The sequence below is a fragment of the Oculina patagonica genome, chromosome 6 (genome assembly GCF_052425735.1).
Source record: "Oculina patagonica isolate OP01 chromosome 6, crgOcupat, whole genome shotgun sequence".
Lineage (NCBI taxonomy): Eukaryota > Metazoa > Cnidaria > Anthozoa > Scleractinia > Oculinidae > Oculina > Oculina patagonica.
Genome location: NC_135763.1, coordinates 15,652,006 through 15,674,406, shown reverse-complemented (window position 1 = coordinate 15,674,406; position 22,401 = coordinate 15,652,006). Strand labels below are relative to the sequence as shown.

General features: G+C 42.1%; 4 protein-coding genes across 6 annotated transcripts in view; 1 reads left to right on the top strand and 3 right to left on the bottom strand.

Moving 5' to 3' along the window:
• LOC144656026 (uncharacterized) overlaps positions 1 to 22,401 on the bottom strand; it is an 86,693-nt gene that overhangs the window by 41,713 nt on the left and 22,579 nt on the right. The gene's annotated exons all lie outside the window — the stretch shown is intronic.
• On the top strand, positions 493 to 11,675 carry LOC144656046 (uncharacterized). Its single transcript, XM_078516275.1, has 4 exons — positions 493 to 633; positions 2,805 to 2,915; positions 3,427 to 3,507; positions 11,495 to 11,675. Exons 1-4 carry the CDS (start codon positions 554 to 556, stop codon positions 11,673 to 11,675), a joined length of 453 nt encoding a protein of 150 aa, XP_078372401.1. The 5' UTR covers positions 493 to 553.
• LOC144656038 (uncharacterized) lies at positions 12,241 to 20,033 on the bottom strand. The gene is made up of 7 exons (XM_078516266.1): positions 19,867 to 20,033; positions 15,711 to 15,800; positions 15,501 to 15,590; positions 15,292 to 15,381; positions 15,069 to 15,158; positions 13,962 to 14,042; positions 12,241 to 13,374 (listed from the first exon to the last, which is right to left on the bottom strand). Exons 1-7 carry the CDS (start codon positions 19,923 to 19,925, stop codon positions 13,209 to 13,211), a joined length of 666 nt encoding a protein of 221 aa, XP_078372392.1. The 5' UTR covers positions 19,926 to 20,033; the 3' UTR covers positions 12,241 to 13,208.
• LOC144658632 (demethylmenaquinone methyltransferase-like) lies at positions 20,940 to 22,121 on the bottom strand. Its single transcript, XM_078519089.1, has one exon. It carries the CDS (start codon positions 22,023 to 22,025, stop codon positions 21,270 to 21,272), a length of 756 nt encoding a protein of 251 aa, XP_078375215.1. The 5' UTR covers positions 22,026 to 22,121; the 3' UTR covers positions 20,940 to 21,269.

Below are 22,401 nucleotides of genomic sequence, written 5' to 3'. Positions count from 1 at the left end.
TTTTGGTTTTAGTTTTGATTGGCTGAGAAAGTGGCGCGAGATTTTTAAGCCAATCACTAAGCGTAGAAATGCAAAACCAAAGCAAACGCAATTAACTTTCGACACTCAAGTGAAAACCGCTCTAGTCGGGAAAAACATGCATGCCCCTGTCATCTCCCAGAATGTGTCACGTGGTCACCAGGGGAATGGAGAACCATTGGCAGGTTTTGCTACTAATACGTGCAGTTTACATTGATAATCAAAGAAAGATATATTCCGAACATAAGGGGATATATACCTCCCGAGCACCATAGAAACGCTGGGCCTCTAATACCTCATCATGTCTGCCTAACTGGCAGTGGTTGTGTCTTTCCGACGCGACCACTGAGGGGGGAGGTCTGAAGGTTTCGATGATGAACTGGCCTCCGGTCTCTGATTTAGTTTGGGTCCTGATGATTTACATATTTTTTCCGCCGTAGTCCTTCTGTTATGCATTTATAAGTTTGTGACGTTTACTAACTAACTAACAAGAGCTGCTACACTACTGCATATCCTGAAAATCAAATTCGTCAAAATGGGAAACTGTTGCAGTCCGCTTTGTAAAGTGAACCTTTTCAGTAACAACACCCGCAAGAGCGAAAGATCGCACAACATGTGAGTAAATTACGCACAACAACATTTGTGGATGATTTGCGTACTTTTATCACTTTTGAATAACGTTTAAGCTAGATGCTATCCAGTGCTCTTTATACAATGTATATAATAATGAAGCATTGCAGTACCGTAAATATGTTGTATTCATTGCTATACAGTAGAATCCCGATTTCCTTGAACCCTTGGTTTCTCGGCACACCCGATTTCACGAGACATTTTTCGTACTTCTCTGTAATTTAACCCCCGATTTCTCCAACCTCCCAATCTCCCGGAGCAATTTTCGTTTCCCCTGGAGGTTTAAAGGAGAAGTTCACTCCAGAATGGCCATTTCTTTTCTTTACGCCAATAAAAAGTTTACACAAAGATATGTTATTCACCAAAATTTCAGTCTCCAACGTGCGCTATAACCCTACGAAATCTTTCCCAAAACTCGACAACTGAACGCCGCCATCTTGGAGCTGGTAATGTATGCGTGACGTCAAAGAGCTCAGCCTGAAGTTTGGCGGGGAAATTTAAATACTCGAAACTCCTTGTTTCTTCGTAGTGGCTTTTGTTTGTCGAAATGCCTGTTTGTGCAGCTTCATTTTGCGCAAACAGAGCTCCAAAAAATTCAAAAACAAGGATTTTTGAAACTAAAGGGTGAGCTCTTTGACGTCACGCATACATTACCAGCTCCAAGATGGCGGCGTTCAGTTGTCGAGTTTTGGGAAAGATTTCGTAGGGTTATAGCGCACGTTGGAGACTGAAATTTTGGTGAATAACATATCTTTGTGTAAACTTTTTATTGGCGTAAAGAAAATAAATGGCCATTCTGGAGTGAACTTCTCCTTTAAGAAATCGGGATTCTACTGTATTCTAAGATTTTTAGACAGTAGAATCCCGATTTCTAGGACCTTCAGTGGAAACAAAAAATGCTTTAAGAAACCGGGGGAAAAATTACAAAGAATACTATGCAAGGGAAACGAAAACCCGGGGGTTCGAGAAATCGGCATTCTACTGTACGTGTATTCAGTATGATCCATCAAATTTATTACACCATAGAAAGGCTGCAATGTATTTCTTCCATCTGCATATTGTGTTTAGTTATGCAGAATCCTTGAATAATACATGTAAGTTATTCGGACTGGTTTGGTTCAATAGTCAAGAATGTTCGAATGAACGTCAGGTATTCAGTTGACAATTTCACCATCGGGAATTTCAAGGCTTAACTAGGTAGTAGCCATAACTCCCGGGCCATAACTGTAAATAGAGCGAGTAGATTTCAAGTTTTATCCGCATTTTTCTTGGAATTCTGTGAACGACAAACAATCTTTCCTCTAGACAGATAGCTTGTTTATTTAAAGGTATGAAATCAAAAGATTCATATTGATTTTATACTCATACACCAGGACAAACAAATATTTAAACCACTTTACCGAGCGATGGGCCTCGATTAAACGATGGTTCAAAATATTTTAGCTTCAACTAGGAAAACAGAATTCAAAATTATAAAGGTAGTTAATCTTTTTCTCGGAAAAAATAACTGAATGTTATATAACACGTCAAACATAACAATCGAAGGGCGGTTAGTCTGCAAATTACAATTGTCCAAGTTCAGTTTTAGATCGATAAAAATATACTATTTGAGCTTCAGTTTAGCCACTTTGAGTGTTGTAAAAGAGGAAAATGGTTTATTCTGACTCGAGTTATTTGAAAGCCGTGTAAACAAAACGTTCATTAAGAGACAAAAGAGAATACAATACAATGCGTAGACTGATAATTTGTTATTCAGTGGAAAGAACACCGAGGGGCCATAAACATTTGGTCATATTAACGGTGTTGCTTTACATTATGCTACTGCTGCTAAGATTTGTAATGATAAAAGAGGTCAGGAAAGGTATAATTTTAAAATTTTGACTCTCCATCAGCACTCGTTCTCAGTCTCGTGACCACGCGTGAACGCAATACTCGCAGTTTATTGTGTTAATCCACGGATCCGTGAAAATGGGCCCAACTTGGGAGGGGGGGGGGCGGAGGGGAGGGGGTGTTGCATGTATCTCTCACGAAAGGCAGGAGGAAGTCACCCTGGGTCCTTTGTCCGCCACCGATTTCCTACTGAAGGACTTTTCTTTTCAACTCCTTCATCTGATCAACATTACGTACATTAATTTTTGTTTTATTGAATTTTACAGAGATGGCCCTGGTAACAACAACACCGGCACTTCCTCCTTCTCCTCGTGTAAACACTGTAAAGAACCCATACTCCAGGGTCAGGAAGTGATACAGAATTATCACAAGTTTCCGTAAGTCAGTTTTTTGCTAACAGACGTTCAAACTGATATTAGAAGTACAGTAAAAACCCACGAGTGAGAACCTGCATTTTTCCAAATTAGCCTAAACAGGTTCTCACATAAATGAAAATTAGCACAATTTTAGGTTATTTAGGTTCTTAATAGTTTCTTATTTTTCTGAAGAAACATTTACAGTGTTGCTAATAGAGGTTTGAGTGGTATTCAGCCTTTTCCTTCTATGAAATTTGCAAACCACTTTGTTTAATTGCTGTGATTGTATCAATAATAATGTTTTATGATTTTTAACATTAACATTGCTTCCAGGAGTCTCTAGAGACTCTAAAGAAGTTCCAGAATGTCGACTTATCTTATTTTCCTGGAAGTAAACATTTTTAATTGATTGTAGAAAATAAGAACCTGTTTCCAAATGCAGACATTAGACATCTTTAATATTTACTTCATAATAAAAGTGTATTTCATTAAGAAATGGTAAGATTAGTGACCAAATCACTTCCTCTTGCAGGTGTTACAGTGACAAGAATAGAAAGTGTTGCGAATGTAACGCCAAAGTGGACGACACATCCACCAGCATCTATTGTAAAACGTAAGAAGAGAAACTGTTTTCCACTGTGAGAGTAAAGTGTCTTGCCCAACAACTCAATAACCCGGCGGCCAGGGCTCGAACCTGGAATGTCCGACCCGTAGCCCGGCGCACTTACCATTAGGCCACCGCGCCTCCCTTTCTTTTAAATACCAGTTGTTGAGGCGCGCGCTCAACACCCTTTCTTTCAGTGGTTTTCCCCCACACACATCCGGGAATAGACACTTCAAAAAATCACTGTTTTCATAGTGAATTCTCATGTGCGTGTAATCTAGTTAATTTGTGCCTTTTGGAACCGTTTATTTCCACTGTTATCCGCCTCCGGATCTTTCTCACCAAACGTCGATAATCGAATAAAACGGGGATTTTGTAAAGAACTGACCTCGTCACGTTTCTATCGACTTGGGAATAGACTTCACCGAGAACGCCTATTCATGGTTTTATTCGATTAATTGTTTCGCCGCCTCGATAACAATTATCGCACTGCTCACTGATTTGTTCACCGAGCTTCGCTTGCACAAGGACAACACAAAGCACGTGGTTTCGCTGGATAGTTTTTCGCCCTTGCGAGCAACGACCTCCGTTGTAAACACCAAGATTATTCAGCAAATCGATAAAATACGACCCGTTCCACCTCTGCTAATTCACATGTTGGCGGATTAGACGTCCTTTCCTCGTGAAATGGAAAACAGCGATTTCGACAAACGCGAATCGCGAGCCTCTACGCGGTTAAATTCCGAAGATGTCAGGCGAGAGAGAGCGCTTTCCCTGAAGCGCTCACGTTCTGGTCACCTTGGCTCTCTTACCAAAGCACAAAATGAGATTGAAACACTGTTACTAGACGAAGATTCGCCGAACGTGACCTTAGTAAAACAAAAGTTCGACAATTACGAAATCCTGTGGAAAAACTTTGTTTTGTCGCACAATAAATTTATGGACGTTGCCGAACCTGAAGAAAGGGCAGAAAATTCTGAACGTTTCGACGTCTTAGCTCAGCAAAGGATAAGCCTCTCTTCAAGTGTTGAAAAGTTTATTTGTGATGCAGCAACTAAGTTAAACGAGCAGGTGATGCAAGATTTACAGAAAATGTCTGGTTCAAGACGTCATGGATCCCTGAAGTCACGCAGTCGCCGATCGTCACGCCACTCAAGCAACACTTACAGTTCGAAAGCGCAAGCCCGCAGATTGGAGGCGGAAAAGGCTCAACTGGCTCTTGTGTTTGCTGAACAAGAGAAACAACGGAGAGTTGAAGAAGAAACAAAGATGTTGGAGCTGAAAAGAAAGCAACGTGAACTTGCCCGGATGCGAGAAGCCGAGGAAGAAGAACTAAATGCCATCATTAGGCTGGAATCCCTAAAGACTGAGGCAGACCGCAAGCTCGCAGAAGCAAGAAAGACAGCTGCCATTATGGACTTAGAGGCCAAACTCACTGAAGAAATGGAAGAGGGATTGTCAGACAATGAGTCATCATCAGTGGAGTCACCACCCTTCAATCGTGCACCACCTTCTTCTGTTAGTGATATTAACCTGCCGTTGAATACTGTCACGCCTTCTTTGCCCCCAGTGGCACCCAATGTATTGGACATGCCTGCACACCTCCCTGGTGCTTCGTCCACAGCCGCGAGCAGTCTAAACCCACCTATGTTGAGTAGCGCCACTTCCTTTACACTGCCCTATCAGTCTCCGCCTGTAACACCAAGTACATTTGTGCCAACCTCCACTAAGGTATCCGTTACACCAGTAAACACCTCTAAAACCCGTGTTTCATCCACAACCATGGCGAGCAACCTGAGCCCGCCTGTAGTGAACAATCTTACTCCGTCGACACTGCCCTTTTGGTCTCCACACGTAACGCCAAGTCAATTTGCGCCAGCCTCCACCAAGGTATCCGTCGCGCCAGTGAATACCTTTAAGACCGGTAATTCATTCACAACCACTGTCAGCAGTTTGAGGTCACCTGTAATGAACAATCTTACTCCGTCGACACTGCCCTATTGGTCTCCACCCGTAAAGTCAAGCCCATTTGCACCAGCCTCTACCAAAGTACCTACCACACCTGTGATCACCACTTACACTGGTGCATGGCCTGTCACTGACAGCGGGCTGAGTCCACCCGTAATGAGCAGCCTTTCTCCTTGGGCAACGCCTCGTCAGCCTTTGTTTGGTACCTCAAGTGTGAACGAAAAGCCCACACCTTCTGCTAATGGAGAAGTTCTAACTTTGGTTGCCTCAGCCATGAAGGATATTTCAATGGCACAACAAAGGCTTGCTCACAACCAAGACCTACCTCCTATCCAGATAGCAAAGTTCGTCGGAGCGCCAGATGAGTTCCCCTTGTTTCAACAGCGCTTCCAACACTGTGTGATGTCTCGGAAAGACATTGACGACGAGAAAAAGATGACTCGACTACTGCAGTTCCTAGGAGGTGAAGCCAAGGAAGCTGTATGCGGCCTTGAAACAGCCACCGGTGGAATCCATCAAGCGCTGAAGATCCTCCAAGAGAGATATGGCAGACCGTGTATGATCATTAATTCTGTAGTGAACAACCTCACCAAAGGACCACCCATCGCAAGCGGAGACAGAGCCGCTTTGAGAAAGTTTGCTGATCAGGCCACGAAAGCCCTCGCCACCTTAAAATCCATGAACTGTCTGTCAGAAATCAATCAAGGAAACATCATCAGTATGACAGAGCGCCTACCAAAACACCTGAAGGACAAGTTTGCCACCCTTGCATATGATCTAGAGGCAAAGGGCCAGAGCTTCACCACCCTGAATGACTTTGTCGGCTTCGTAAATAGGCACGCAAGCATTGCAAATCATCCAATAAATCGCACAACAGGTACTGGCCCCCCCTTCAAGAACAAAAGGCCCCCGGACAAGACTGACCTGCCAAAGTTTACAACAATGGCCATCAGTGATGACCGCAAGCCTCAGCAAAATCAGAAAAATGGAAAGAAGAAGTCAAACAGCTGTCGTTGCTGTGGTCAAGCGCACCCTTTGTACCGATGCGATACGTTTAAGGGGAAGACGCCACAAGAGAGGACTACCCTAGTCTCCCTGAAGAAGCTGTGCCCAAACTGCCTCAAAGACCGTGAACATTCAGCAGACACTTGTCCCAGCTTCTTCAGGTGCCGTGTTTCAGGATGCGGTGCATTCCACCACTCGCTCCTTCACCCAACCAGTCTTCACGTGAGCGTATCAAGGGACCATTCTGCAGATAGCCTACCCACGCCAGTTGATGGCACGCCCTCTGCTACCTCCTGTAGCACCACCAAATCTAAGGACTCGGACACCATCCTTCTGCAAGTTGTACCCCTGCGAGTTATTGGTCACAATGGAACTACCATAACCACCTACGCGATGCTAGACTCTGGGTCTGAGATTACCCTGGTAGACCCATCACTCGTCCGTCTGCTAGGTCTCCGTGGCCAACCTGACCGATTGGTTTTCTCAACAGTGAGCAACCACAATGAACCTCAGGAAGGGGAAAGGGTCGATCTTACAGTGGAGTCTCTCATCGATGAGCGACCTCGACAGCTTCAGTTGCTGAGAGCGTGGTCGGGTGCTGAACTGCAGATTCCTCTGCGACATCAATGCATCACTGCCAATAAGGGAAGATGGCCGCATCTTAAGGACGTCCCTTTCCCAGAAGTTGATCGTCAAAAGATCTCGTTGATCATTGGAACTAACGTGCCCGAAGTGTTTATCCCCCTAGAGGTTCGTCATGGCAATCCAGACGACCCCATTGCGATTCGCTCGTGCCTTGGCTTTGCCGTTCTTGGAAGAACTGGGGACAAGCAAATGCGTCAGAGTTATGATGTTCACTATATCCATGCTGCAGTTGATGATGTGTCCCTTAACCATCAAGTCGAGCTTTTCTGGAAGTCTGAGTCCCTTGGCACCAATGAACACTACAAGTCGATGTCGGTACAGGACAGGCGTGCTGAAAGGATAATCAATGACACGATCTCCAAGAAAGATGATCACTATTGTGTGGGCCTCCTTTGGAAGCATGAAGATCCACAACTTCCCTTTAACCGCCAGATGGCTGAAATACGACTACGCCACCTCAAGCGCCGTCTAGAACGAGATGAGGAGCTACAAGTGAAATACCGCTCAGTTATCAATGGGTACATTGCCATGGGCCATGCTCGCAAGCTCACCCAAGAAGAGGCGGAGCAACGAAGTAGCAAGACATGGTACCTGCCGCACCACCCAGTTGTTAATCCCCACAAACCAGACAAGCTCCGCGTGGTGTTTGACGCAGCAGCTAAATTTGGTGGAACATCCTTGAACGAACAGCTTCTACAAGGCCCGGATTACATAAACAATCTGGCTGGTGTCCTTATGCGTTTCCGTCAGGAAGGAGTCACCCTCATAGCAGACATAGAAAAAATGTTTCACCAAGTGCTAGTGCCGGCCGAGGACTGTGACGCTCTTCGTTTCCTGTGGTGGTCTGGAAACTTACGCGATGCCCCAGAGGAGTACCAGATGCAGGTGCACATATTTGGTGCAACCTCCTCCCCATGCTGCTCAAACAAGGCTTTGAGACAAACAGCTGACGACAATGAGGAAGAGTATGGTACACAAGCCGCCGAAACTGTTCGTCGTAATTTTTATGTTGACGACCTCCTTAAGTCCACCGCCACTGTTGATGAGGCTGCTGACCTTGCTGTTAAGCTCACCGCTATGCTGAAGGAAGGTGGTTTCCATCTCACCAAGTTCTTGAGCAATCGAAGAGAAGTTCTACAGGCACTGCCAACGCAAGAAAGGGCCAACCCAACCCTCAACCTCGAACTAGACAGACTGCCGATCAATCGCACGTTAGGTCTACACTGGGATGCTGAAAGAGATGTTTTCTGCTTTAAAACAGTGCCCACAGACAAGCCAGCTACCAAGCGCGGAATCCTCTCCACCATCAGCTCGCTATTTGATCCTTTAGGATTTGTGTCGCCGTATGTTCTACCTATCAAGGTGTTGATACAAGAGCTCTGGAAAGAGAAAGTTGAATGGGATGAAGAAATTCAAGACCACCATCTGCAGGTTTGGCAGCAGTGGACACGTTCTTTGCCTTTGATCGAAGCCATCCAAATACCCCGCTGTTACAGGAACCTTAACATGGCGAACGACTGCACAGTTCAACTCCATATGTTCAGCGATGCTAGTGAGTACGCCTACGCAGCCTCAGCTTATCTAAGATTAAGCGATCCCTACGGCCACGTTCAGTGCTCCTTTGTCTTCGGAAAATGTCGCAATTCCCCTGTGAAGAGACCAACTATTCCACGCCTTGAACTCATGGCAAGTATCATGGCCGTTCGAATCAGCAATATGATCAAGGCAGAGCTAGACCTTCCTGTTGACCATGTGACATTTTGGACTGACTCACTTACGGTACTCCAGTACATCAGGAATGAAACCACAAGATTTCATCGCTTCGTCGCCACCAGGCTTGAGGAAATTCACGAGCACACGACTCCTGCCCAATGGCATCATGTCCCGGGGATTCTAAACCCAGCTGATGATGGGTCACGAGGATTACCCATTGAAGCGTTTCAGCCTGGATGTCGATGGTGGTCTGGCCCTGACTTCCTCTGGCAAACAGAAGACTGTTGGCCTTGCTGCGATGTTGGCGATGTTAAGGAAGATGACAATGAAGTCATTGCCCCAAAGGCGAATCAGAATACCATAACAGTCACAGTCAGCTCCTCCTTGGACCAGTTGTTAAAGAAGTTCTCATCATGGCCGAAGCTATTCCGGAGTGTGTCATGGCTCATACGCTTCGTTCACTTTGTGAAAGCCAAATGCAACACACTGTCTAAGCCAATCACCAGTAAGATGAACTTGACAGAGATGCACACAGCTTCAACAATCATCATAAGGCTAGTACAACGTCAGTACTTCCAGGAAGAGTTGGAAGCCCTGAGTTCTGGAAGGCCAGTGAAAAACAGCAGCAAACTGAGTGCATTTTGCCCGATCCTCATAAATGGAGCAATCTGTGTTGGAGGACGACTACAACATGCGCCTGTTGCCTCCCAAGCCATCCATCCTTTGCTTGTTCCCAGCGAGCACCCGGTTGCAGTAGCGATCATCCGACACTACCATGAGATACTCGGACATGCAGGTCGTGAGCATGTCCTGTCAGCTCTACGACAGAAGTTCTGGATTCTCAATGCGCGTGCTCTCACCCGCCGGACACTTCGCCAATGTGTTCCGTGTCGAAAGAGACATGAAGGAGTTATGAAGCAGATGATGGGAGACCTCCCTAAAGCCAGACTCGTACCACATGAACCACCATTCACCTACACAGGGCTTGATTACTTTGGTCCCTTCCACGTCAAGAGAGGCCGGGGTACTGAGAAAGTCTATGGGTGCATCTTTGTTTGTCTCACCTCAAGGGCCATACACATTGAGGATGCAGGATCACTAGAGACGGACACCTTTATCCAGGCCTTGCGCCGTTTCACCTGCATTCGTGGTGCAGCTAAGGAAATCTGGAGTGACAACGATACTAACTTCACTGGAGCTGAGAATGAAATAAGATTGGCCGTCCAACAGTTGGACCAAGAAGTTGTTCAGAGGTCCCTGCACGAGAAAGAGGTAGAGTGGCACTGTCAACCATTCAAGAAGTGGCACTTCCAGCCCCCCACTGCTAGCCATATGTCTGGGGTGTGGGAGCGTCTCATTAGAAGTGTGCGCAACACCATGACAGCCGTTCTAGGGCATCCTCATGCCCTAGTTACAAGGGAGACCCTGAGGACCATATTCGCCGAAACCGTGGGAATCCTGAACAGCAGGCCTCTGTGTCCAAGTAGCGACGACCCTAACGACTGAGAACCTGTCACCCCCAGCCATCTCCTTCAGCAACGCCAGGGTATGTCCCTACCACTTGGAGTTTTTGAAGAAGAGGACATACACTCCCGCAAACAGTGGCGAAGGGGACAGCTCCTCTCTAACCACTTCTGGAAGAGATGGCTCCGCGAGTACTTGCCTCTACTCCAAGAGCGTAAGAAGTGGATTCTTAAACGACGCAACTTGGCAGTCGGTGACCTAGTCCTTGTGGTTACAGAGAATGTCCCACGTGGTCATTGGCTCCTTGGCCGAGTAATTAAGGTTTACCCGGGCTCTGATGGACTGGTCAGAACCGCAGAAGTCAAGACCAAGAATTCAACACTGTTGCGCCCAATCTCAAAGTTGTGTCTTCTGGAGGAGTCAAATTAGTTGGAGTGACTATACACTATTGAACACTGAACTGTTTCCGGCAGGAAATCTTAGGATTTAAATAGTTTGTTGAACGCTTAAGGTTTAGCTAGTTCAAAGGGGGGAGCATGTTGAGGCGCGCGCTCAACACCCTTTCTTTCAGCGGTTTTCCCCCACACACATCCGGGAATAGACACTTCAAAAAATCACTGTTTTCATAGTGAATTCTCATGTGCGTGTAATCTAGTTAATTTGTGCCTTTTGGAACCGTTTATTTCCACTGTTATCCGCCTCCGGATCTTTCTCACCAAACGTCGATAATCGAATAAAACGGGGATTTTGTAAAGAACTGACCTCGTCACGTTTCTATCGACTTGGGAATAGACTTCACCGAGAACGCCTATTCACCAGTATTTTATGTTAAGGTTCTCTTGCAAAATTTATGTTGAACTGCGCTTCATTTTTCGTTTTGGGTAAATGCCTGAAATACACTGTAAAGCCTGGTTTTCACTAGCGACGCAAGCACAAGCGGAAGCACGAGAAAATGAAAAATTTTGATTCTCGTGCTTGTGCTTTCCGCAAGCACAAGCATAAGCATCAAAACGGATAGCGCTTGTGCTTATGCTTGCGTCGAAGCCGTTATCCTTGCGCTTGTGCTTGCATCGCTAGTGAAAACCAGGCTCATTACGCATCCAGTTGTGATAACCCAAACACTCAAAGCGTGCAAATACCGGCCAGAAATAGACATTCGCTTAAAAAGTGTTCTGACGTAGAGTTCTAAACACCTTTGCAGCTGTTATGACTCAAGGTTCCCACCTCCTCTGCGACTTGATCTTCGTGATAACCAAGGAAACCGAGTCCTCTGTTATTCGAGAGACGATCTTACAAGAAAAGTGGTTACCTCCATGTCAGATAGGATGTTGACTGATGGACGGACACGACAACAAATTGGATACGAAACGGATTCAGACTAACTGGAGAAAGAAGGCCTACGAAAGTCTTAAAAGTGATACGTATAAAAACTATTCCACTGATCATGAACAGTTTCTTTAAAGCCTCTGCTGTTATCAGCTTATAGTCTATGTGACAGGTTTAAGTGATCTTGATAATTTTGCTAGGAAAGTGAATTTAGCCACTATTTTATAAAACAAAAAACCTTTTGAAGGGCTTGCATTGGCCTTTTTAACCCATTTAGTGCTAAAGTCGACTTTTGCGACATTTGGAGGAGCACTTGTGATATCATCAATTTGATGATAAGCAACTGATGGAGTTAGGTTTGACCTTTTCACAGAGCTATTCATTTTGCATATCGGTTGAATCCTGACAGAGTTAATCAAGAAAAACACAATCAGTTTTTGAAAACACCTGTAATTGATCAAGATCCTCTTTTCAGGGTTTACCAATGATTTCATCAAAACGTTTTCGGCCTAAAGGAAGGACGCGAAAAGTAGATAGGAGTGGGTATAACAAAGCCGAGTAAAACTAAAGGAAAAGGAGCAAGAAAAAAATGGGAACGATTTCGCAGAGTTCCCTTTTTGGCTTAGCGCATGCGCCAAAGTACAGTTTTGTACATTTTTTCATGCAATCTTCATCAAAATCTTGCTGCATTGTGAAAAAGTGCTTTTAAAGGAAAATAAGTTAAATTCCGCATCGTAGCACCAAAAATTTAGTTTAACGGTAAAAAACGCGTTTTTGAGAAATTTAGCACTGAAAGGGTTAAACAACTGAATATAGGACAAAAAACAGGAATACATGTCTTACGACAATTACAATGAAAATACAAAATGTTGTACACATCTCCATATACGATGTTATGTGAAGTTATATACAATTGTTCAAATAAGCGCAAAAGGTAAACCCAAATTTGCACTTATCAAACGAGTGATGAAACTTGAAGCTTAATAAACCGATGTGCACGTGTCCACATCATGGTTTTGTCCAGTCTTTTAGAGCACTATGTGTGTGTTTCCATGCTAAGTGATCAAAGCGCAAATATTGAACTGAAAAACCTGAAAATTCTTTATACGTTTTACATAAGCTTTTTCCTAGACAATAGAAAAGATTTTCCTTAGATGAAGAAGTCGTCTCACGGCATTTTCTCTTTTCGGGTGCTTTAAACACAGCTTTAGTGCATGTTAAACACAACATGCCAAAAAGTTATAGATTTTCCTTCACTCTGAAGTTTTATGGAAACTATTCCAGGGACATTGCTTCCGCAGTTTCTTAGGGTAAAGTTCGCCGCTCAGCAGTGAAGACTGCGCAATTTCCATAAACTATTTATACCTTTTCATTTCAAATGCCGTGAGTTTGAGTTTCCCTGTGAATTTAATTGTTTTTCATACCAATCTTATGTTATGATCAACTCTTTTTCGCGACCTCAATAAACCCTGGTTACAGAGGCGTACATGCTTAATGACATGCTTTAAACCTCCTAACATTTCACTCAAATTCACATGTACCCCTGCCTTAATGTTTCTAACTAGCCGAAGAACGACAGTTTATAAAAACTAATGGTCGGTAAGGAAATAGCGTTGCTGTCCCCCATCACTCAATCCTCTTCCAAAGGCATATGCGAGACGTTGCAGCTCATCATCCCTCGAATTGATGATCACCTCCTTATCCCCTTGCTTTATACGAAGCCTTTGAGGAGGTGGGTTCTTCGAATCGTAGCAACTGAAAACATATTAAAAACTGTTTCAGTTTAAAGCACTAAGAGTCATAATGAGGTTAACCATCAACCAATGACTGGATTTAGTCCTCAACCGTGAAACAAGAGAATAACGAGGGAAGTCCTCTTTTCAGACTCTTCTCTCAGGGTATTTTTTAACAAATCCTGTTTTTACAACTTTTAGTTTCCTATTCGAGTTTTGTGTCTACATTTATTAAATTTATTTTTGTCTGGCAATTCGCGGTTTTGTGCTGTAAATTTAAACGGTAGGGAAATGATCCAAAGTTTAAAACAACTAGGGTAATCCATTTACGACATCCAGAGACTTGTTTTATTTAAAAAGGTACTTGAAAAATTCTTCGCTGTTTTGAACAAAGTAGGGTGTCTGAGCATAGAAATACTATTCCCAGAAACTACGTTCCACTCAGGATCTTGAGCTTCATCGATGCAGAAACAATCAGGTATATATTAAGGAAAACGTAGTTTGCCTATACTTCTCTTCCTGCCCATATCGTTGTCAGGTAGACCCTTCGACAGCGCACCTGCATTGCCGTGCGATCTAACACTTGCTTTTAAGACATATAGTACATACTTCTTGCAGTAATTTCCTTTCAAGCTTAAGTCAACTGGAGCATCACATTTAAAGCATTTCCCTGTCGATTTGCTGTAGCATCTGAAATTAAGAAAGATAAGTGGGCGCTTACAGTCAATAAAAAAACGGAAAATTTTTTTCTTTTTACACATACCGTATTTACTCGAATAAGCGCCGCCCCCGATTAAGCGCCGCCCTCGAATAAGCGCCGCATTTGGGACAAAAAAGTTAATAAGCGCCGCCCCCGAATAAGCGCCGCAGTCCCGATGCGGCGCTTATTTGAGGAAATCCATTTGACATAAAACAGCACAACAAAGCAACTCTAAAACAAACTTGGACACTTCTTTTCGTCAAAAGCGATGTGTTGCAGCTCAAAGTGATTGTTTTACCGCTTGCTTATTAGTTTTTCTATCCAACATTCTTACAATACGTAGTTCTGTAAATGATCTGAAGACCATGATCGTTGCCAGGACAAACAAGGGATTAATACTGACAATCAAAAGACGTTATTTTCAATTACTGTAAAAGATTAGATTCTTTGTGGCGTCCAAATTAATTTTAAATAAGCGCCGCCCTCGAATAAGCGCCGCACTTGAAGCGCAAAAAATTAAATAAGCGCCGCGGCGCTTATTCAAGTAAATACGGTACTGTAAAGCATCATACAATAAGATGTTTTAAAGACGATCTGTTAGGAAGCAGCAGCAGGCTCATTATAAAATACCATTACGAAAGAAAATGTAAATAAAACTTTATTTACGTGATAGTGATTATCTAAGTAAAATGCAAAGCAAGTGATTAATACAAAATTTCATTTACCAGATTTAACTTGGCAGTTATGGGTATGCATGCATATTGTAAAGGATGTACACGCTTTAAACGGCAATTCGCTGTTAAAATCCCTTGAATGTAACAAAGCTATGACAACTTAAGCTGACTTCTTAACTACCAACCTTCAAAGGTACATATAGATACGAGGTAATAATATCAAGTTACAACATTCACACGTAATGCGCTGTTGAAAACTTTGTTTTAAACTAGTTGACGATGGCTCAATATGCCATTCAATTGTTATAATTATTATTATTAAAGGAAAGAAAATTGACTTACGGAAATTTGTGGTAGTTACCAGCAAGCTTCTGATTGGGAAGCAAAGGTTGTTTACAGTGAATACAGGAAGGAAACGTTTGCTCATAACACCTGAAAATTTTCACCAAAGCATTTTAATATAGATCAACACTGAATGTCATTGTAGTTGTGCAAAACCTCTTTGACGAGTAAAATACTTCAATATTTGATTATCCAGAGAAAAAAGGAAAGAAAATTGACTTACGGAAATTTGTGGTAGTTGCCAACAATCTGCTGATTGGGAAGCAAGGGCTTTTTACAATGACTACAGGAAGGGAACCTTTGCTCATAACACCTGAAAAATTCACCAAAGCATTTTATCAACACTGATTGTAGATGTGATAAACCTCTTTGACAAGTGAAATACTCCAATATTAGATTATCCAGAGAAAAAAGGAAAGAAAATTGACTTACGGAAATTTGTGGTAGTTGCCAACAATCTGCTGATTGGAAAGCAAGGGCTTTTTACAGTGACTACAGGAAGGGAACCTTTGCTCATAACACCTGAAAAAATTCACCAAAGCATTTTATCAACACTGATTGTAGATGTGATAAACCTCTTTGACAAGTGAAATACTCCAATATTAGATTATCCAGAGAAAAAAGGAAAGAAAATTGACTTACGGAAATTTGTGGTAGTTGCCAACAATCTGCTGATTGGAAAGCAAGGGCTTTTTACAGTGACTACAGGAAGGGAACCTTCGCTCATAACACCTGAAAATTTTCACCAAAGCATTTTAATATATTAACACTAATTGTAGATGTGCAAAACCACTTTGACTAGTAAGGCCAATAATATAAGGGAAAATGTACTGTTTTTTCTGCATGCACAGTTCACCTACTTTCACGAGCTAAAACCTAGTGAGTGATGTATGCTGATTCGAGTTCTACCAAGTGACATAATGAGAATGGATACTCCAAACCCATTATGCGCGGAAGTTATCTTGTTATTTGTCGTCATTCAAGGAAAATTTCGGTATTTTTAAACGACTACGATCGGATTTGCAACGTTGAGATGTTGAATAAGCTGTACAATGTCACGTGCGCACTCTTGCATGTTTTATACGACCTATGGAAGTACATATGTACCACAAATAAGAATTTAGAAAAATTTAAGGAAAAATGGAAAACGTAATTGAGATAACAATTTTCAAATATATATACTTTTCAGTAAATAAAAAAATATTAAATAAATGAATGAAGTAGATAAATTTTCGAAGGAATAGACAATGCTGTCATTTACCGTTGCGAAGATAATTATGTAATGTTATAGTAATTGTTAGGCCCACACGGGTGTAATGTTGTCAGGTAATTTTTGTGTAGTTGTATAAATGTGTAATTTTCTGTAATGCATGTAATTACACGTGTGAAACTTTTCAGTTAAAAATAAATAACTAAATAAAATGTTTATACGACAAAAGATTAGACAACATAGAGCTATTTACAAGGGTCTCCATGGGGTAAACCGTCAACGGTCAAACGGCCGAAAAATTACCGTCAACCGTCCAAGGTGGAAATTTTTTACCATCAACCGTCAATTGAGCCATCCTGAATAAGCCGTCAAACGTCTCCTTCTATCAAAGCCTAGTATAGAGTAAAAGTATGCTGCTAAATACATGATCAGCTTAGATATTGCCAAGAACCTTTGTGTGCCTTTCCTTTTAAAGTGAATTTTCATTATTTTTGAGTCAATTACGGCTATTAGAGACAGAACTGACTTTCATCTAAAAGCACTTTGGCCTCTTTCGGTGTCTATAAACATTTGTCACTCATTAGTGGGGCTATTTTAACGGTGCGCCAATTGATTTGAAGCAATGTTAAACTTGATGGTTTATCTTATATTCGTACGCCCACAAAAGGTCGACCTCATTGCCTGACGACGTTTAGCAGTAAGAGCTCCGAGTAAGAGAAGTAACTGCTCCAAACAGTTGTTAAATATTGAGTACATTAGGCTCTAAGGTCCTCTGAACAGGTAATTCCTTCAACGCCCCTCAAGCCCCTCTCAATGACTGACAGAAACAGTTAAAATTTTTGAAAAAAATGTCGGTAAGATAAAAATGGCGCAATTTGATTTAGTTTTTATAAGTTACCATTTTTATTTTCATTATCTTTAATAAGCCAAAAGTAGTTGTAGTTTTTTTGCAAATGTATTAAATTAAAGAGATAAATTGTATTGCGCTGTTATAAGTATAAATATTAAATTTTAAGAAATTGAGTATTGTATTGTAAGTAGTGTGTTGTAAACAATTTAATTGTCATGTAGGTAGTGTAAGCAGTGTATTGTATGTAAGTAGAGTAAGCTTTGTATAGTAAGTAATGCGTAAAGCCTTGTATAGTAAGTAATTAGTAGCGAACATGTCACTTTGTAAGAACGTTCTGTGTGTGTTTTGCAATAAAAAAAAAAATAAAATAAAAAAAAAATATTGAGTACGCGTGAAAATGCCTTGGTCCCAGAAGTTTTTTCTTCTTTTTTTTCGCCGCTTCTAGGATTCGCTGTTCAAATTTGATTGAGACTGAAATTAAAAAGAAGCTAAAAGAGAAAAGCTCTGGAACCAGGGTCGCATGGAAAGTAGAACTAAATCGTTTTGTGACAAATTGAGCTAATTCTGTTGATGAATGTATTGGTATAAAGTGCAAAATAAGACATTTCGAAAACGTAACCGTCGAATGCCCCAAAATTAAACTGTCAACCGTCAAAAAGCAATATTTGAGACCGTCAACCGTGAAAGGACTGAACGGTATCCCCACCCCACATTGAGACCCTGATTTCCTTCGATACCAAGAAAAGATTGATTACACCACGTTTGCCGTAAATAAAAATAATTCAACTAACAAAAGTGTTTTTTTTTTAATTCTGCAAAAATACCCAAAATTTACTTTGTCACCATTTTCGCGTCCCAAAGGCCTACCTAGTGAGCTACCCGAAAATAGCGTGCTGGCAAACTGTCAGTTTTTAGCCAACGAAATTCTGTTGAATGTTGTCGGGAGCCAAGGAGAAGGCGAGAAAAGTTGACAATAGTTGCGCCCTGACTGCGTCAGTTTGAATAAAATTTAGAACTTTTCAAAATTGGTTATGTGTTCTCTTCATTTAACCGTGCATTTACCCCTTTTTGCCTTTTGTTATTGTAAAGAACATATTGACAACAGTTTTAATGCGTAAATTGCGTCATAATATTGACAACAGGCCACATCCGCGATAGCCAAAGGCCGCGCTTATTATGAAGTGATGAGGGTCCTTACTTTTGGAAATTGACGGTACTTTTAAATGACTTTCGTGACTCGTGAAAGTTTCGCAATCGATATCGGATACTAAAGTTATCGATACTTCATACGCTGTCAAACAGCTTAACTCCGCAGGCACAGGAAACCCCCATTATAAGGTTCGATGACTCATTTTTCTGCTAAATTTTCATTAGGTCGAGACGGAGCTTCATTATCTTATATCAGTTGTCAGAAACGAATTAAAGTTCAAAAGCAACGGTGTTATTTTTTGTTATATGCTGAAGTTAGCCTGACCCTCGTTCAACCCTTTAAACAATCTGCTCAGTATTCTTAACGTTTCGTTGCCGAAACTCAGCCTAAACGTTTGTTTTACTTTTGATATTTAAAGCTGGAAATGTGTTTTTCCAGCCCTGCAAGTCTTGCATGTAACTGGTATTATACAAGAAAGAAGTTTAATGAGAACAGAAATATACCAAGGGGCTTCCAAGTTTAATACACTTCCTTCAGTTGCGCAACATTTCCAAGAATTTCATCATCTTGCTGTATCGTTTACACAGTAAAAGTTCAGCAAGGCTTTTGCGACGTACTTTTTCTACCGGCCTTCATCATTTCTGCCGATAATTACACATCGTATATATACGTCGCACTGTTGATAGTAGCCACTAGCAGGCAACCTAGTTTTCAGGGAGCGACACAGACTGAACCACGACTTCGATCGCTTGGATAAAAACAACTGATACAGAAATCAGGTCTTCCAGTTGTTACTTTCAAACGAAATAAAGTTCATTTTCGGGAATCAGGGTAATTAAATCGTAGTCATCAGTGCTGAATGATTTTTTTTTTGTAGTGCAGCCATTCGAGCTCATACACGGCAGACGCTATAAACAAATGCCCTGTACGAAAAGCAAACTTCCAGAACTTCGACATGATCAATTTCTGAGAACAGCTAAAGTCAAGACCCGAAATGACAGACGCAACTGATTAGTAATTTAAACTGGCCATTTTCGCAATCTTCGATTTAAAAAGGCAGATTCCACAAAGCTTGTGAACATCTGAAACATTTCAAGAAAGGCGATCGTTTCGTAGAAATATGAAGTCCACAACCAAGTGTTGGTGAAAGAGGACTTGAGGACATCGGCAGCATGTTATGTTTATCATACAGATGTAATAGATCTTATATAAAGCAGACAGCATCAGTAACTCTTTTTATATTGGAAATCGTATGTATACAAGTCTTTGTTTTTCGGTCTGGTCTGCGGTTGGGAAAAAGTACGTTTTACACCGAGCTGTTCTATTACGCAAATTACGCATCCAACTAACATGAACAAGGTGCAAAGCCTTGTCGGAGCTCGAACGCCACCGATCATGTTACTGGTTAAAGCTAGTTTCTCAGAAAAAGGAAAGGCAGGAATTATTCCCACAAACCGTTAAATCAATATAGGTTGGTAGGTCGGTTTTGATAGCAATTTCATGCGATCATGTTCTACTCTTCGGCCAAAGGAAAACATAAGCTTATTTATCAATGTCATTAAGAGAGCTGAACGTTCGATGTACAAACCTCGAGCAGTAGTTTCCGCTATCGATACTCACTCCACAGGTACTGCAGTTGTTTCCCATGTTCAGTTGCCCGTTATTTTAAGATTCCGCTCTAAAGTTAAACTCGCTACTTTCAACGGAATACCTCGTTGGCGTGTTATAGGTGCGCCTTCGACTCTGCTTTCTGAAAGATGGCGCGCTATATTTATAGTTCACCCTGGTTCTTGATATAGAAACTGCGTCATCTTCCGTAATAAAGTTTAAAATATTTTACGCATGCGCTTGAGACAAAATGGTTTCATTTGGTTAGTCCACAGAATTTTCTCGACTCCAGAGCTATTGTCTTTTGCACGTGACTGACGGCGACAGTCATGCGCAAAAGAGAAGTGCTTCAGAAGTGCTCTGGAGTCAAGAAAGTCCCTAGAATCGTTAGTTTTGATTTAGGACATACCGCAAAAATCCCGTTATAAGCCCACTCGCTTATAAGCCCTGGTTATAACTTAAAAACGTATTTAGATCAACACTCACTCGGCTCGTTTCGAAACGTTCCGCTTATAAGCCACCCCCGGATATAAGCCCCTCCCTTTATAAGCCCGCCCACCCAAAACCCTTAACAAAGTTCTATAAGCCCAGGGCTTATACGGAATTTTACGGCATTGGCATCGCCCATCATTGGACAAAATTTGGATACAAAACTGATTCAGACTATCTGGAGAAGGAAGGAGGGGGGGGGGGGGAGGCGATAGATAGGACATTTTCTGATTTGCGTTAATCTTATAGACATGTCGATATAAAACCCACATTCCACTGATCGTGAATTGTTTATTTGAAAACCGTTGTTACCAACTTCAATTCTATGTCTTTTATGTGTCACGTGATCTTGGTAGCTTGCTTAGGAAAACAAATTTAGCCACAATTCGAGAAAAAGGTGGTTTGAAAAGCTTGCACTGACCTTTTCGGAGAATGTAAAAGGAAAGAAGAAAAACAGGAATACATGTAGGGAAATTGAAATTAAAATATAGAATTTCGAAAGCTCTATTTTTCTGATTTTTATTTTACAGATTTTATAGATATATTGACAGAGAGGAAGCGGGAAGAGCTGCGTGTGACTCTTTAGGCTCGTCGCGCAATCTTCGTGCTTTCTGAAGTCTTCCTGTGCATTTCCCGGCATTTATGAAGGGTTTCTTGTATGAACTACAGAGAGAGAGAGAGCTACTTACAAATTGAAGAAGCAATACAGCAACAAATAACAACGCACTGGTATCGCGGAGGTCATGGGTTCAAGTCCTGTTATAAAATCGCTAACACACTACGAGGATCATTTAATTCATTTCATCATTAATTCGCAGTTCACATACATGTCTTTCATATAATATTAAATTCCAAATGTTCCGAGCGTGTTTTTTTACGATACTGACCCAGTCCTCAGTTTGGTTTCACAGCAACTAGCCTACTATCGACAGAACCCGCTGAGAAGTCGAAGGGTGGATTTCCAACCCTGTGTAAAAACCGTTGTATTCTTTCTTGTGTAACAAGTTGTAGATCAAACACTCCGTGTGAAGACGACCAAAACCACTTCAGAAGATCATCAAGACTTTGAAATACAAGCGTGTCGTCATTGCTGTAGTAGCTTTTTACGACGTCAAATCCGACTGTCACGCACAAGCGATCCACTTCCGCCTTGGCAACGCCGTGAAAGGTGCTCGTAATTTGTTCTTTAGTCTCAGGGTTTAACTCATCCATCACGCTCTCTTCAAAGGGAGACAAGGCGTCCACGTATTGCATGGCCATTTTCCCGCCTGCCTTTAAACTGCTAAATATGTTTTTCAGCGCCTGGTGTTTGTTAGGAATCCAGTGAAACACATGATTCAGGAATATTATGTCGTACTTTTCAGAGCCCATCCCTTCGAAGTTATCTGAGTTCCCTTTAGCAAAAGTGAGGTTCTTCACGCTGCGATGAGCTTCTTTAGCCAATTGAAGTCTATTCAAGTCAGGATCAACGCCAACAACGTATCCCTTCGGTCCTACGAGCTCAGCAATATACGCAGATAGCTCACCGGTACCACAGCCTAAATCCAAGATGGCGTCTCCAGGTTGTGGTATCGCGTCAGTTCGTATGAACAGTTTACCGCTCTCCATTTGTACACCAAGGGAACTTTCCTGATAGCACTCCGCAGCCATGATGTTAGAATTATGGTGGAACTTTTTATGCTGGGTGTCGTACAGAAATACCGGCCCGATGGCAGTGGGTTCTCCAAAGCGTATAGCCTGCGTGGCCGGCGTTCAAAGGGGAAGGAGAAGGGGAGCTCTCTTTGGTTTGTCACACAACGCTCGCCTCAAAGAGAGCGTTGTGTGACATCCCAGCAAAACGTCAGAAACGGCTGTGCGTGCCCATCGGCCAGGGGAATTTTTGTTTGTAGCCTGTCTCTTCTACAGAGAGGGTTGTATTCCTGGAGGGAAACGGGAAGCTCCCCCCTGGACTGAGCTGTGGAAGTCCGCCTGTTGTGGACCAATAGCTAAACAGAAAGTGATTTTTTTTTTAAATAAATTAATAAAA

What these genes read in the sequence shown, in the direction of transcription:
- LOC144656046 (XM_078516275.1), top strand. Translation starts at nt 554, where the DNA reads ATGGGAAACTGTTGCAGTCCGCTTTGTAAAGTGAACCTTTTCAGTAAC. An exon ending in AGCGAAAGATCGCACAACAT is followed by an intron (nt 634 to 2,804) that starts GTGAGTAAATTA and finishes TGAATTTTACAG; the next exon opens with AGATGGCCCTGGTAACAACA. An exon ending in CAGAATTATCACAAGTTTCC is followed by an intron (nt 2,916 to 3,426) that starts GTAAGTCAGTTT and finishes TTCCTCTTGCAG; the next exon opens with GTGTTACAGTGACAAGAATA.
- LOC144656038 (XM_078516266.1), bottom strand. Translation starts at nt 19,925, where the DNA reads ATGGGAAACAACTGCAGTACCTGTGGAGTGAGTATCGATAGCGGAAAC. An exon ending in GGCAACTACCACAAATTTCC is followed by an intron (nt 15,591 to 15,710) that starts GTAAGTCAATTT and finishes GAATTTTTTCAG; the next exon opens with GTGTTATGAGCAAAGGTTCC. An exon ending in GGCAACTACCACAAATTTCC is followed by an intron (nt 15,382 to 15,500) that starts GTAAGTCAATTT and finishes TGAATTTTTCAG; the next exon opens with GTGTTATGAGCAAAGGTTCC.
- LOC144658632 (XM_078519089.1), bottom strand. Translation starts at nt 22,025, where the DNA reads ATGGCTGCGGAGTGCTATCAGGAAAGTTCCCTTGGTGTACAAATGGAG.